The sequence below is a fragment of the Panthera onca genome, chromosome C1 (genome assembly GCF_046562875.1).
Source record: "Panthera onca isolate mPanOnc1 chromosome C1, mPanOnc1 haplotype 2, whole genome shotgun sequence".
Classification (NCBI taxonomy): domain Eukaryota; kingdom Metazoa; phylum Chordata; class Mammalia; order Carnivora; family Felidae; genus Panthera; species Panthera onca.
The window spans coordinates 195,638,102-195,651,528 of NC_138346.1; the positions used below are offsets into that span (position 1 = coordinate 195,638,102).

Below are 13,427 nucleotides of genomic sequence, written 5' to 3' on the forward strand. Positions count from 1 at the left end.
GGCCAGGTCCGTGTCTTATGCATTTCTATTCTCAAAACCAAACAAAGTACATGACATTTAATAGGGCACACAATTAATATTTGTTGACTGAATTGTTGATGAGAAATAATTTTTAAATGTTAATAATGGGAACAGGGGCACGTGGGTGGCTCAGTCAGTTGATTGTCCAACTCTTGATTTCAGCTCAGGTCATGATTCCAGTGTCATGGGATCGAGCCCTGTGTCAAGTTCCATGTTGAGCATGGAGCCTGCTTAGAATTCTCTTTCTCCGTCTCCCTCTGCTCCTCTCCCCTGTGCACTCTCTCTCTAAAAATAAAGAATACAAAATAAAATTTAAAAAATGGGAATAAGTCAGTCTCTGGTCTCTTTTTGGAACCTCTCAGATCATAGAGCAAATCCTGGGTAATAGCCATCTAGATTTTTCAAGCTGAAGTCTTAAAGAAGACTGCTCAGGGATGGGCTGGATGAAGAAGAGTGGGATGTGCTGGCCTCAGGTGTGTTTGGCTATTTTTCTTGCTGCAGGACTTCTCAGAGCATTTAATACATTCATGCAGATTCCCAGCATTTCATAGTTCGAAGTGCCATGAAGTCCTCCAGTTATTTGTCCATGGGTAAAAGAAATACCTATCAGCTCTACTTAGTAAGTAGTTAGGTCCAAATGGCTAAATAAGTACATCCTAACAATTTTATAGCTGTTTGAAAAAATATATATAAATTGAAAGAAAAAATCATATTTTTATTTCATCCTTAAATAACCACAATTACTTGCTAATGGAATGTGTGTACTTGTTGGGCTATATAGAGCTTCTCAAATCTTGGAATTGAATTAGACATCATCACCCTTATAGCCTGTTCCATACTGATTTTCACACAGTGCCTGCTTTGTATCACACAGCGCCTGCTTCATATCACACCAGCCACCAAACACCCAGCTTTGCAAAGATACAATGTCACCTCATGGAATGTAGCTTCATGTTGAAGCTGTGAACTGCTTCGAGCTAATACTTTGTGTGTCCAACAGATATTGAGTGTCACAGATTCCTTTGAAAACTTAAAATAGGAGTGTCTGGGTGGTGTAGTCGGTTAAGGGTCCGACTCTTGATCTAGGCTCATGTCATGATCTCATGGCTTGTGAGTTCAAGCCCCACTTTGGGCTTTGCACTGATGGTGCAGAGCCTGCTTGAGATTCTGTCTCTCCTTCTCTCTGCCCCTCCCCCCGCTGGTGCTCCCCACCCCCTCTGCTCTCTCTCACAAAATAAATGAATAAACTTAAAAAAATTTTTAAATATTCCACATTACTCTTATAAATTCCCTGCAGCCTCCTAGGGTACCGTGGCACACGGTTTGAGAACCATGGTGCTTCTTTGTAGGCAGCATTTCCCAAAATTATTGTTTTCTCAGGCAAATTTACTAACATAACACTGGGTAGTATTCTGTGGAACGTGTTTTGGGAACTGTTGGGATACAGCATGAAGAGAAAATATCCAAGACTCCTTCCTGCAGAATCAGAAGCTGCAGTTCTATGGGAAATACTTCTGGGTGTTGACAGAGTTGAGTGTGCTTAGCATTTGCATTCTGAGCATACAGTGCTGCTTCCTTATTTTTAGCTGTCAGCAGGTGGGCCTGCTATGACTCCAGACTTTGCTTCTAAAACCAGCATGCATCCTAGACAGTGTATATGGAGATTTGGACACCTAGCATTGCTCCCACCCAGCCATACTTCGGACAGGTTTACTGGTCTCCCCAAAATGTATGTACATGTGCAGCTGAAGGCAGCGCTTTGCAAAGCCAGTGGATGTTAGACTGAAATATTTTAGAGAAATCTTTTGGACTTAAGCTGGGGTTTTTCAGCAGATATCTGGCTAATGCCAGGTCATCCTAGTAATGGGGGTTTATGACAAGGACTCCCAGGTCTTGGGGCAGCACAAGAACCATCTCTACAGATTTTTGGCTACTGTGGGTTTTAGGGTTTCTGAGACCAGGAGTGTGAGTGGTTTCATGACCAATGTGGCAATAGCATGAGCTCTGTGACCTGCCTTCTTCTGGGCATTTCATTTCCCAGAGAGTGTTCCACAGCACCCCAGCCCATTGGTTGCTCCAAGGAAAAGAAGGATTTATGACATAGACACTCAAAAGCATGGAAAACATATTTTTTTGCAAGTTTTCCAGTTTTAGAAGCTTTTGATGCAATGCAAATGGGACTTACCAAAGAGAACATGTATCTGTAGGGGTGTATGTGTGTGTCTGTGTATTGTGTGTGATTATGACTAATGTCCATCAATTACCTGCAAATTACTAGACAGTGCCTGTAATGATAGTTCTGTTTTTAGCTTAATGGTTTATGTATCTAACTAGTGGCTGCTGTCTGGAGTAGGGCTGCTGGCAAATCAAAACACTATTTGCCAAGCCTGTCAGTGTGACAAATGTTGCTTGCATTTACTCTTTTATTCCCAAGGTCAATTGACATGTCTTTTTTTTTTTTTATCACTGCTTGATGTGCTAAGAGCCTTAAATGAGAGCCATCCAATAAAGGCCCAATTTGCTATATTATTGCTTATTCCTGGATAATTCTCTATTAGTTGGGCTCTTTAAGATTTCAGGGAAGAGACACGCATGGATCACCCTCAGAAATAGGGGTTTATTGCAAGGATCCCCAGATCTTGGGACGGCACAGGGCCATCACTTCAGCCTTTTTGGTCACCCTGGGTTTTAGGGCTTCTGAGACAAGGAACACCAGCAGCCTGCTGGCCATTGTAGCAACAGCACGAACTTCATGACCTGCCTTCTCTTGACATATAATTTCCCAGAGGGTGTCCCACAGAACCCCAGCCCATGTGCTGCTCTGAGAATGAAAAGGTCTCTCATCAAATGGGTTGGGAACTGTTGGCATCATCTATTCCTGCCTTGGAAGTTTGCTGTTCACTTATTCAGTTCTCTGAAGAGCACTTTATTTTTTTTTATTTTCTGAAAACTCCTCGCTTAACTCTGTTTACCCAGCATGTCCAATTCTGCTTCACTGACAAACACCCTAGAATATCCTCTGAAGAATAATCTTGTATTCGTGCTTTCCAGGAGAATCTGGTTGTGTCCATTTGTCGCCCTCTGTGCTGGGGGTCCCTGCGACCACCCTCAGCTTCCATGATTTGCTGGGACGACTCACGGGATTCAGCCTATAGCTGCATTCATGGCTTTGATCTGGCACAGTGAAGGACACAGAGCAGAATGGCCACGGAAAACCGTGCACGGGATGAAGTCTGGGGGAAACCAGGCACAGGCTTCCAGGAGTCCTTTCCCAGTGGAGTCGCACAGAACATGCGTAATCACCCCAACAAGGGACTGTGACAACATGTGTGAAATGCTGCCACTGGGGAAGCTTAGTGGAGACTGAGTGCCCAGACTTTTTATTGGGCGCACATAACATGGGCATTGTCCGCCTGGCGTGAACAAAAGTTCCACACTCTCAGGTGTTTAGTGTGAACCAGAATGTGCATACAAAAAACAGTTTAGGCCACTCTTACTAGTTCTGGGAATGGTGGGGGCCCTCCTGAAATCCACATTCAATACCAATCAAGGGCCAGCCTTGTAAGCTGGCCTTCAAATGACAATAGTCAGGCCTTTGCTGTCCACTCTCTGATGGCTGAATATTCATTCATTCTATATTTGCCTTCATCAGCTTGGCTGCTATAAAAAATGTTCCGTAGACTGGGTGTCTTGTAAACGACAGAGATTTAATTCTCATCGTTCTGGAGACTAACAGTGCAAGATGAGGGTGCCAGCCTGGTGAGGATGTGGTCAGAGCATATCCACAGTCCAGGCCATAGACTTCTAACTCTCCCAGTATCCCATGCCAGAGGGCTCCACCCTCACAACCTCATTTAGTCCTAATTGCCTCCCAAAGGCCCCACCTCCTAATTATCACATACGGGGGGTGTTGAGTTTCAGCATATGAATTTGGGGTGGGAGACACATTCAGTTTGCAACACTAGTGCATCTAGTATGTGTACTAGTTAGTGATACAGAGAAAAAGGTAAACCTCGTCCTTGACTTCAACAGACCTCTCATTCAGAAGGAAATACAGACACATCCCAAGTAATTCAATAAGAAAATCGAGTCATTACATATGGAGTGAATATTGCAAAGGAAAAAGTAATATGCCCTCTGAGAACATTTATCAGGGATCCCTGAGGAAGTAACCTGGGAAGCTAGTGGGAGATGGGTAGGTGACATGGTGGCAACCTGGGTGGCTAAGGGGTGGGGATCAGTGTGTGCAGCCCTAGGGGCAGCAGATGCAAAGGCCCTGGGGTAGAAAGAAACACAGCACATTCAAGAAAAGCGTATAGGCCAGCGTGGTTGGAGGGGAGAGAGACGTGAGCTGAGGCAGAGAGAAAAGCGGGCCAAATAATACAAGGACACAAAGCCTTGAGCCGCATCACCCAAGGGGGCAACCTGTCTGTCTCATCCCCAGTTTATGCCCTGGGAGCCCACAGATCTCTGCTTTCACTTGAGGCCTGGAGCACCAGTCATAGCAGTGTTTATTCAGGGTTCTGCCCCTATCCTCAGAAGGCTGCCTGTGCCCCCCTTTCTCTGAGGAACCCAGAGTAAACCAACTATCTTGTTATTCGCAAATGTCTCCTGATCTGCTGGCCTCACCACATCTAAATTATAGTAAAATCTACATTTTAAAACACTGTGGCAACGAACAACCCTCAAATCTCAATGATTTATCTCACCAAAGTTTATTTCTTGCTCATACTACATATTCACAAACAGCTTGCAGGGGCTTTCTCCTGGGTGGCATCACCCAGAGGCCCTGGCCGGCAGGGACTCAGGATCCCCACAGCCGGTGGGGCAGGGGGATTGGGCAAGAGGTGCACAGGCTCCTCAGAGCTCCCTCCTGGAAAGAGCACACTTGGCTGCTACCCACATATCCTGGGCAAAGCCAGTGCCTAGCCAGGCCTGCCCTCAGCAGTGACGGGGAGATGCCATTCCACTGTGTGTCTGGGAAGACACCAAACCAGGGATATGCTGCCTTCCACAGGGACCCAGGAGAATGCAAATAGATTGACTGGTCTGGAGGTCAAGGACACGTCTCTCAGAAACACTTAAATGTTGAGACACATGTGCCGAAATTTGAACAAGGAGACATTTTAGATGAGTAGGTGGAAGAGATGTCAGAAAGTGCTCTAAAAAGGAAATCGCATGTGCAAAGGCCCTGAGGAGGGGTGGGTTGCTCATCGGAGGACCTGAAGCCAGGAAGAGCGTCCGGGAGAAAGGCAGGAAGAACATTTCATCACTGCCAGTGTTTGGAGTGTGGACTCATGGGGATAATGTGTCAAGTCCGTTTTATTATCAGCTTCAGATTCTCCAGGGGAACTGTATCCCTTTTTGCCTGCACTCTGGGCTGACCACCGGCCCCGCCCTTGACCAAAGAAGACTGGAGGGGCGGAGCCAAGTGGGATATAGGGCAGAGCATCTAGACAGGCTTTGTGGAAGTCCTGGTCCTAATCTTAAGAACCGTGGGAAGCCATTGGTGGATTCTGCACTGGGAGAGTGAAAGAGTGAAAACTGTGGGGTGTTGGACATCAGTTTCTAAGACGTTGGGTCATTCTGGGCATGGAGGCAGAAGCAAAGAGAAGGCTCTCGAGGAAGTGGGGAAGACAGGGTTGATAAAGTGGAAGGTGAGCGTTAGCTTACATGGGTGGCCACACCACCTATTTGCAAAAGCTGTTCTCTGCACACTTGAGAGTCAGGGGGAGAGAGCCCAAAGCAGCCGGGGCACTTGCAATTTTTGCCTTCATTTTTTTTACCCCATTTCTCTGATAAGTCTATATTCCACTCTTTTTTTTTTTTTAAGTTTATTTATTTTAAGAGAGAGAGAGAGAATGAGAGTAGGGAAAGGGCAGAGAGGAGAGAGACCATCCCTAGCAGTTTCCACACCATCAGCACAGAGCCTGATGCGGGGCTCAAACTCACAGACCGTGAGATCATGACCTGAGCCGGAATCAAGAGTCAGACACTTCACCAACGGAGCCACCCAGGCGCGCCTGGGTTCCACTCTTGAAGGATGCCTCACGCCTTTCATTATGGTCTCTACACTCATCAGATAAAAGATGGGAACGTTTGAAATCTTTATCTGCTTATTCCAGCATACGGCATACAGCGTGGTAACTCTCCGTGACTGTGAGGTCATCAGTTTGTCTCAAATTTATTCAACAATAAAGAGTGGATGAGGGAAGAACGGGCAGTGGGGGAAGGGAGCGATGATTCAACTATCCAGAAGGCTTTTTCACACCCCCTCCCGCATTAGCACTTTTGAGGAATCCTTCATGTTAGAATTTATCTACCAAGGCTGGGAAAGAAATAGCAGAATGGTAAATATCTGATTAGAGAAAATGCCTTGTAAGCCGCAATTCTATATATTGCAAGCAATAAAAACGTAATTGTTTGTTGACAGTGTATATTAGCTATGCACAGCTTGTGTCAATATAGTACTAAGACACTAGGGTCTAGGAATCTTTACTGGCAGCTCAGAAATATCATGGAATGAACTAGGGGAATAAAATCAACAAGGTCCACCCGGTGGGGTGAATGCCATTCCCAGAGATCACTTCACGGGAGAGGCCTTGGAGAGGTGTTGAGAGTCCTACATGCAGCTGTCTGTTGTTGAAGGAGGAGTGTCCCTAGACTGTCTGGGAAGGGCACCCGAGGGCATAATTGTGCAGGACATGGGTGACAGGCAGCTGCTGTGAATTGGGCCCATTTGGAGGTGGAGACACCCAGGGCTGGTTGGGATGGGGCTTGGAGATCAGACCCATATAGAGGTCTGGTCTCATTGGGGGACAGTTTGGTATTTTAATGCCAGGGTCCACTGAAGGCAGCAATCTGTCATCAACAGACATGAATATCCGGGTGTGGGGGAAGGGTATCTGCCACATGGGCATGTTGGAAGGAAGCCAGGAGAGGTGAGTGATGGCTTTGGGGCTGGAGTATGGTTCTGGTGGTCAGTCCTTTTCCAGCAATGACCCAGCCAGTGCTGAGTGTGTGTGTGTGTGTAGTGGGGGAAGGGTGGGGTACAATGTAGGAGAAAGAATACACAGGAGGCAGTGGAAGAGAGGGGGTCTGGCAAAGACCAAGCAGGGGCTCAAGGCTCAGTCTAGGGGGACTGAGTTTAGGTCAGAACTCATGGAGGTCTCAGGTGCTGTCCGGTAGAAACGTAGTGTGAGCCATAAATATAATTTTTAAAAACTTTAAATTTTGAATTCATTATAGATTGACAGGAAGTTGAAAGGATAGTACAGGGGTCCCGTGTACCCTTCCCAGTTTCCCCCAATGGGCACATCTAACGTAACTACGGTAAAACATCAAAGCCAGGAGGCTGATGTTACAGTGTCATTTTAGCACCTGTATGCATTCACGTCACCAGCTCTGCAATCAGGGTGTAGACCTGTTCCATCGCCTCAAAGATCTCCCTCGTGCTGCTCCTTTATAGTCACCCCACCTCCCTTCCTCTCCCCATCCCTTGCCCTTGGCAGCCACAAATCTGTTTGCCATCTCCTTAATGTCATTCCAAGAACCTGATGCAAATGAAATCATCTGGTATGTCATCTTCTGAGATGCACTTCTTTTTTTTTTCTTTTTCCACTTCTCGTGATGCCCTTGAGATCCATCCAAGTTGTTGCATGCATCAACAGTCCATTCCTTTTTCTTGCTGAGTAGTATTCCATGGTGTGGAGGTCCTGCAGTAAAGGGACTGGTGTTGGTCATTCACCTACTGAGGGACATTTTGGTCATTTCCAGTTTTTGATTATTACAAAAAAAGAAATGCTATGAACAAGTGTGGACAGCTTTTGGTGAGGACACCTGTTTTCACTTCTCTGGGATAAATGCCCAGGCGTGTGATTGCTAAATTGTATGATTAGGGTATGTGTAGACTTTTTTTTTTTTTTTTTAAGAAATGGCTTGTTTCCAGAGTGTCTGCCATTTTACATCCTACCGGTAAAGTCTGAGAGATCTAGTTGCTCTGCATCATTGTCAGCATTTGGTGTTGTCGCGATTTTTATTTTATCTGTGCTAATGGTAGGTAGTCGCATTTCACCATGGTCTCACTTTGCAGTTCCCGAATGGCCAGCGATGTCGAACATTTCTCATATGCTTGTTTGCCACTATTTTTAAAACGTTTGTTTGTTTGTTCATTTATTTATTTATATGAGAGAGAGAGAACATGAACGAGGGAAGGGCAGAGATAGAGAGGGAGACAGAGAATCCCAAGCAGGCTCTGCACTGTCAGTGCAGAGCCCCAAGCAAGGCTTGAACATGAGCCTTGGATCGAACATGGATCGATCCTTCGAACAAGGATCGAACGTGATCATAAGATCATGACCTGAACCAAAATTAAGAGTGGGACACTTACCTGACTGAGACACCTACGTGCCCCTTGCTTGTCATTCTTATATCTGCTTTAGTAAGCTGTCTCTTTGTGTCTTTTGCTGCTTTTTCAACTGGCTTGTTAGATCTTTGACTCACTGTCAGTCCTCGGGGAAAAGCATTCAGTCTTTGGCCATTAGGTGTGAGATTAGCTGTAGGATTTTTGTAGATGTTCTTTATCAAGTTCAGGAAATTTCCCTCTATCCTTAGTTTTCTGAAAGTTTGTGTTTTCCATCAAGAATGAGTGTTGAATTTTGTCAAGTGGTTTTTCTACATCAGCTTATATGGTCATGTGATTTTTCGATTTTTGGCCTGTTAACATGGTGAATTACAATGATTGATTTTCAAATATATTTTAAATTTTTTTAACATTTATTTGTCTTTGAGAGACAGAGGGAAACAGAGCATGAGTGGGGGAGGGGCAGAGAGAAGTGGGGCACAGAATCTGAAGCAGGCTCCAGGCTCTGAGCTGTCAGCACAGAACCCGATGCCGGGCTCAAACTCATGGACCGCAAGATCATGACCTGAGCCGAAGTCGGACACCCAACCAACTGAGCCATCCAGGCACCCACAAATATATTTTTAAATGTTTATTTATTTATTTTGAGAGGGGGAGAGAGAGAGAAAGAGAGAGAGAGCAGGGGAAGGGCAGAGAGAGAGAGAGAGAGAGAGAATCCCAAGCAGTTTCCTCTCTGTCCGTGCAGAGCCCTACACGGGGCTTGATCTCATGACCCTGGGATCATGACCTGAGCTGAAATCAAGGTTGGATGCTTAACCTACTAAGCCAGCCAGGTGGCCCTGATTTTCAAATATTAAACTAGCCTTACATCCTTGGAATAAACTCCACTTGGTTATGGTATATAATTATTTTTATATATTGCTGAATTCTGTTTGCTAATAATTTTTAAGGATTTTTGTGATTATATTCATGTGGGGTATTGGTCTTTAGTTTCTTGATTTGTACTCTCTTGGTTTTGGTATCAGGGTGATACTGATCTTATAAAATGAGTTTGGAAGTGTTCCTTCTTTTCTCTATTTTTTGGAAGAGATTGTGTAGAATTGGTGTTAATTCTTCTTTATATGCTTGGTAGAATTCTCTAGTGAAACCATCTGGGCTGGTGTGTATCTTTTTTGGGGATTTTTTAAATTACTAGTTCAATTTCCTTAATAGTGATAAGGCTTTTCAAATGATCTATTTCATACTGGGAAACTTACAGTCGTTGGCGCTTTTCAAGGAACTGGTCCATTTCATCGAATTTGTCAAATGTGTGTGTATGATTTGCAGTATTTCCTTATCATCCTTTTGATAGCCACAGGATCTGTTTTCTGTAACCTTTGCCAATTCTGGATATTCGTCAATCTGAAAGGTGAAAAATGAGTCTTGTGGATTTAGTTTCCATATTGTTTTTCATTTGGTGTGTGTGTGTGTGTGTGTGTGTGTGTGTGTGTGAGAGAGAGAGAGAGAGAGAAAGAGAGAGAGAGAGAGAGAGAGAGAGACAGACAGACACTGAGCGGGGCAGGGGCTGAGGGAGAGGGAGAGAGAATTTTAAGCAGTCTCCATGCCCAGCACAGAGCCCTATGAGAGGTTCAATCTCAAAATGGCGAGATCATGACCTGAGCTGAAATCAAGAGTCGGAGGTCCAACCAGCTGAGCCACCCAGGTGCCCCTGGTTTCCATATTTTTAGTATTAAGTATGTGGATCATTTTTCTGTTTTTGTTTATTCATTCCTTTGTCATTTTCCTTTATACTTGTTCATCTTTTTCAGGTTGATTTGTAAGTGTTATTTATAGATTATGAATTCTTTCCAGTTTGTATTTTTCTCTTTATTTTTTTATTTTATTTTATTTATTCAGTTTATTTTGCTTTGCTACATGTTTTTAATTTTCACATAATTGAATCAACCGATATTTTTCCTTAATGCTTCTGGGGCTTCATGCTGTGTCCGTCAGCAATAGATTGCAAGAGGTAGAACCCAAATCAAACTAGCTTGAGAACAGCAAAAAAAAAGGAAGGATGGATGGATGGATAGAAGGAAGGAAGCAAGCAAATAGAGGATGAATGTTGGCTCGTGTAACCAGGTACTGCAGAGGTAGATGTCTCTGCATGGCGAGATCAAGGATCTCAACAATGTACCATCAGGGTTCTGTCTCTCTTCTTTCACTTTCAGCTTTGTCTGTGTCTGTGTGGGATATCATTTTGTAAAGCAGCTAGGCTCTGGGTAATGTTAAAAAGATGGCTGACAGTCCCAAGCTTACATTCTAATGGTTTACAATCCAAAACTCAAAGACTCGGAATCTGTATATCCTACCCCACGGAAGGACTCAGAATGACCCTGCTTGGGTTTTGTTTCCTCCTTCTTCTCCATGCCTTGAACCAGTCTGTGAAGATGAGGGATATGCCATGATTGGTCATTTGCCCGGTTCTGTGGCTAGTGAGTGCATAGGGTACCCCCACGTAGTGACAGCTCCCTAGAAGAATGATGGTAGAAGGTAGGACCCAAATGAATCCTCTAAACATGTCACTCTTAGAAAGACCTTCCTCAGCATAAGATGATTAAAAAAAAGGTTGTTTTTTTCTAATATGTATGGTTTCACTATTTTACATATAAATTTCTTTTTTTAATGTTTATTATTCTGAAAGAGAGAGAGGGACACAGAGAGTGAGTGGGGGAGGGGCAGAGAGAGAGAGGCAGATACAGAATTCGAAGCAGGCTCCAGGCTCCGAACTGTCAGCACAGAGCCCAATGCAGGGCTTGAACTCATGGACCACAAGATCATGACCTGAGCTAAAGTTGGATGCTGGACCGACCTGGACACCTAGGTGCCCCTACATATAAATTTCTGACCCATGTTGGAAAGTCAGGGAAATGGAGACAGAAAGTCAGGGACAGGGACAGGAGAGAATATGGGGTAATGTAGGCATCTTTTGCTGGGAGCTCTTATACTGGAAGAGAACATGATCTTGAAACTGATTTGGTCATCATAGCTCGATCACTTTCCTTCTCTGTTCCTTGAGTTTATTTTGAATTAATAGGAATCCTATAAGATTAGGATGGTGGGAAGGGCAAGGGCTTCATCTTGCAAAAGGCTTTTCATGGTGGGCATTAACATATACCTGATTCAACTTGTCTGAACTCAGTGCTTATGATTCTAAGGGACATGTCGGCATCCAGATATTATATGACAATGGGAGGTATAGAGTGGGATCCAGGAGCACCACAGGTATCCCAAACTATTTGAAAATCAAGGTAAAGGCAAACCTTGAATTCCTTCCCAGAGCCCTGTCAGGGGTGCAGGAAGGAAGGGTGAGCCTCAGATAGGAGATGAAGGACAGAGGCAGACAGGGGACTGGCCATCTCACTACATCCTGTGTGTGTACTCAGGTCACCTGTGGGTTCCCAGCCGTGGACACCTTCTCTCCTAAAATATGTTCCCAAGCGTTCACTGAAGGCTTCATTATTTTACTTTTTTTTTAACATTAGAAGAATCTTTTACAAATGATTCTTTAGTGCTGAAAACATATTATCTCAGGTTCAACAATTCCTTCCATTTCACCTCTGTTTCTTTTTCTTCACTGAACTCATAGAAAAAAATTTTTTTAAGCATTTTAATTTTAAAAGCATGTATAGTACGGTCCCATTTGTATGAAATTATTTCATTGATGATGGCCCCATCTATTGATCCCTCCATCTATTTGTACATCAACTGTCAAGAATGGTTATTTCTAGATTGCGTTGGGTTTTTTACTTTTTGCTTTCATCCTTTAAAAATAATAAGCACTTATTTGTATAAAAGCGGTAGACTTATTCCTTTTAAAGAATAAAGTCTGTGATGAGAAGCATCCACCTTCTGCTAATTATAGTTGAGTATATTTTCCTCAGTATGCAATAAATGTTGTCTGTTGACAATTACTAGTTGTAACTTTATGGTGAAGTCTACCCAGAGCCAGAAAGGGAAGGGACAGGAGAAGACACCCAAAGAGAAGAAAGGAGTAAGAGACCTAACTGAGACAGGTCCTCCAGGTTGTAGGATGGCCCGTGGCTTCCGGAAAGTGGCCTCCCACGTGTCTGTGTCAGGAGACTGCTGGTTGCCGTCACCTCTGCTCCATCACCTCTTTGTCTTTGGACTCCTCGCTTATGCCCAATGTTAGGCTTCTTTCATATCCCTCCCTGTGCCTAAATCAGCATTGTGCATCCAGCAAGCACTCAATAAATGCATAACGGACGCTCACTTCCCAAGGGGGTCATTCTCCCTAAATCGCACCTCTTTGTCTTCCAGGCTCACAGGCTTTCAGCTGCCAGCCACCATCGTCAGTGTGGCCACCACCCTCTCTCTGCGCCTCATCAGTGACTACGCGGTCAGCGCTCAGGGCTTCCATGCCAGCTACGAAGGTAGGTGCCTCATGGCCCCCACCATGGGGACCTGATGCCTCAGGTCGGAATAGCCGTAGGCGGGGCCAGGCTGCTCTCAGCTGCGGGAAAGGGATGCTTCAGATTCAGAGCTCCCGCCTTCCACAAGGCTGCCTACTATCCAGTAACTCGGTTACCTAAATTGTCTGTGCCATGTTCCCAGGAAACTGAAAATTGAAATCAGAGCTCAGGTGTGGTAATTCATCTTGAGGGCCTGGTAGCATCTATTTCTCTGTCCCCTAAATGCATTTTGTTGTGTTTTTGTTTTTTTAATTCTGTTTTCTATTGGACTTAATTGTCCAAGTTACCTCTGCTTGGTTTTAGAAGTAAGAGAGAGAGAAAACCTAAGGAAAAGAAATTAAAAAAATAAGTAGCAGGAAAAAAATTCTGCTCCTTATAAGGACTGCAAAGAGTCCGTTTTATATCATTCAGAAAAGAACAATCAATTTTTCCTTAATAGCACAGATTAGGGTTTCTTGGTTTGAGTTATGCAAATAATTTCCACTTCTCTTGGCTTGTTTAAATATGGTGTTGGCATTCAAATTAACACTAATATCTTCAGATTATACACTATTATTATTATTAACTTTATT

General features: G+C 44.1%; 1 protein-coding gene across 5 annotated transcripts in view; it reads left to right on the forward strand.

Moving 5' to 3' along the window:
- The window catches only part of CSMD2 (CUB and Sushi multiple domains 2), a 599,309-nt gene that overhangs the window by 94,137 nt on the left and 491,745 nt on the right, over nt 1-13,427 (forward strand). For all 5 annotated transcript variants that reach the window (XM_078452082.2, XM_078452083.2, XM_078452084.2 and 2 more), the window contains exon 3: nt 12,704-12,816. In XM_078452082.2, coding sequence (XP_078308208.2) covers nt 12,704-12,816 — 113 coding nt within the window. The remainder of the gene's footprint in view (nt 1-12,703; nt 12,817-13,427) is intronic.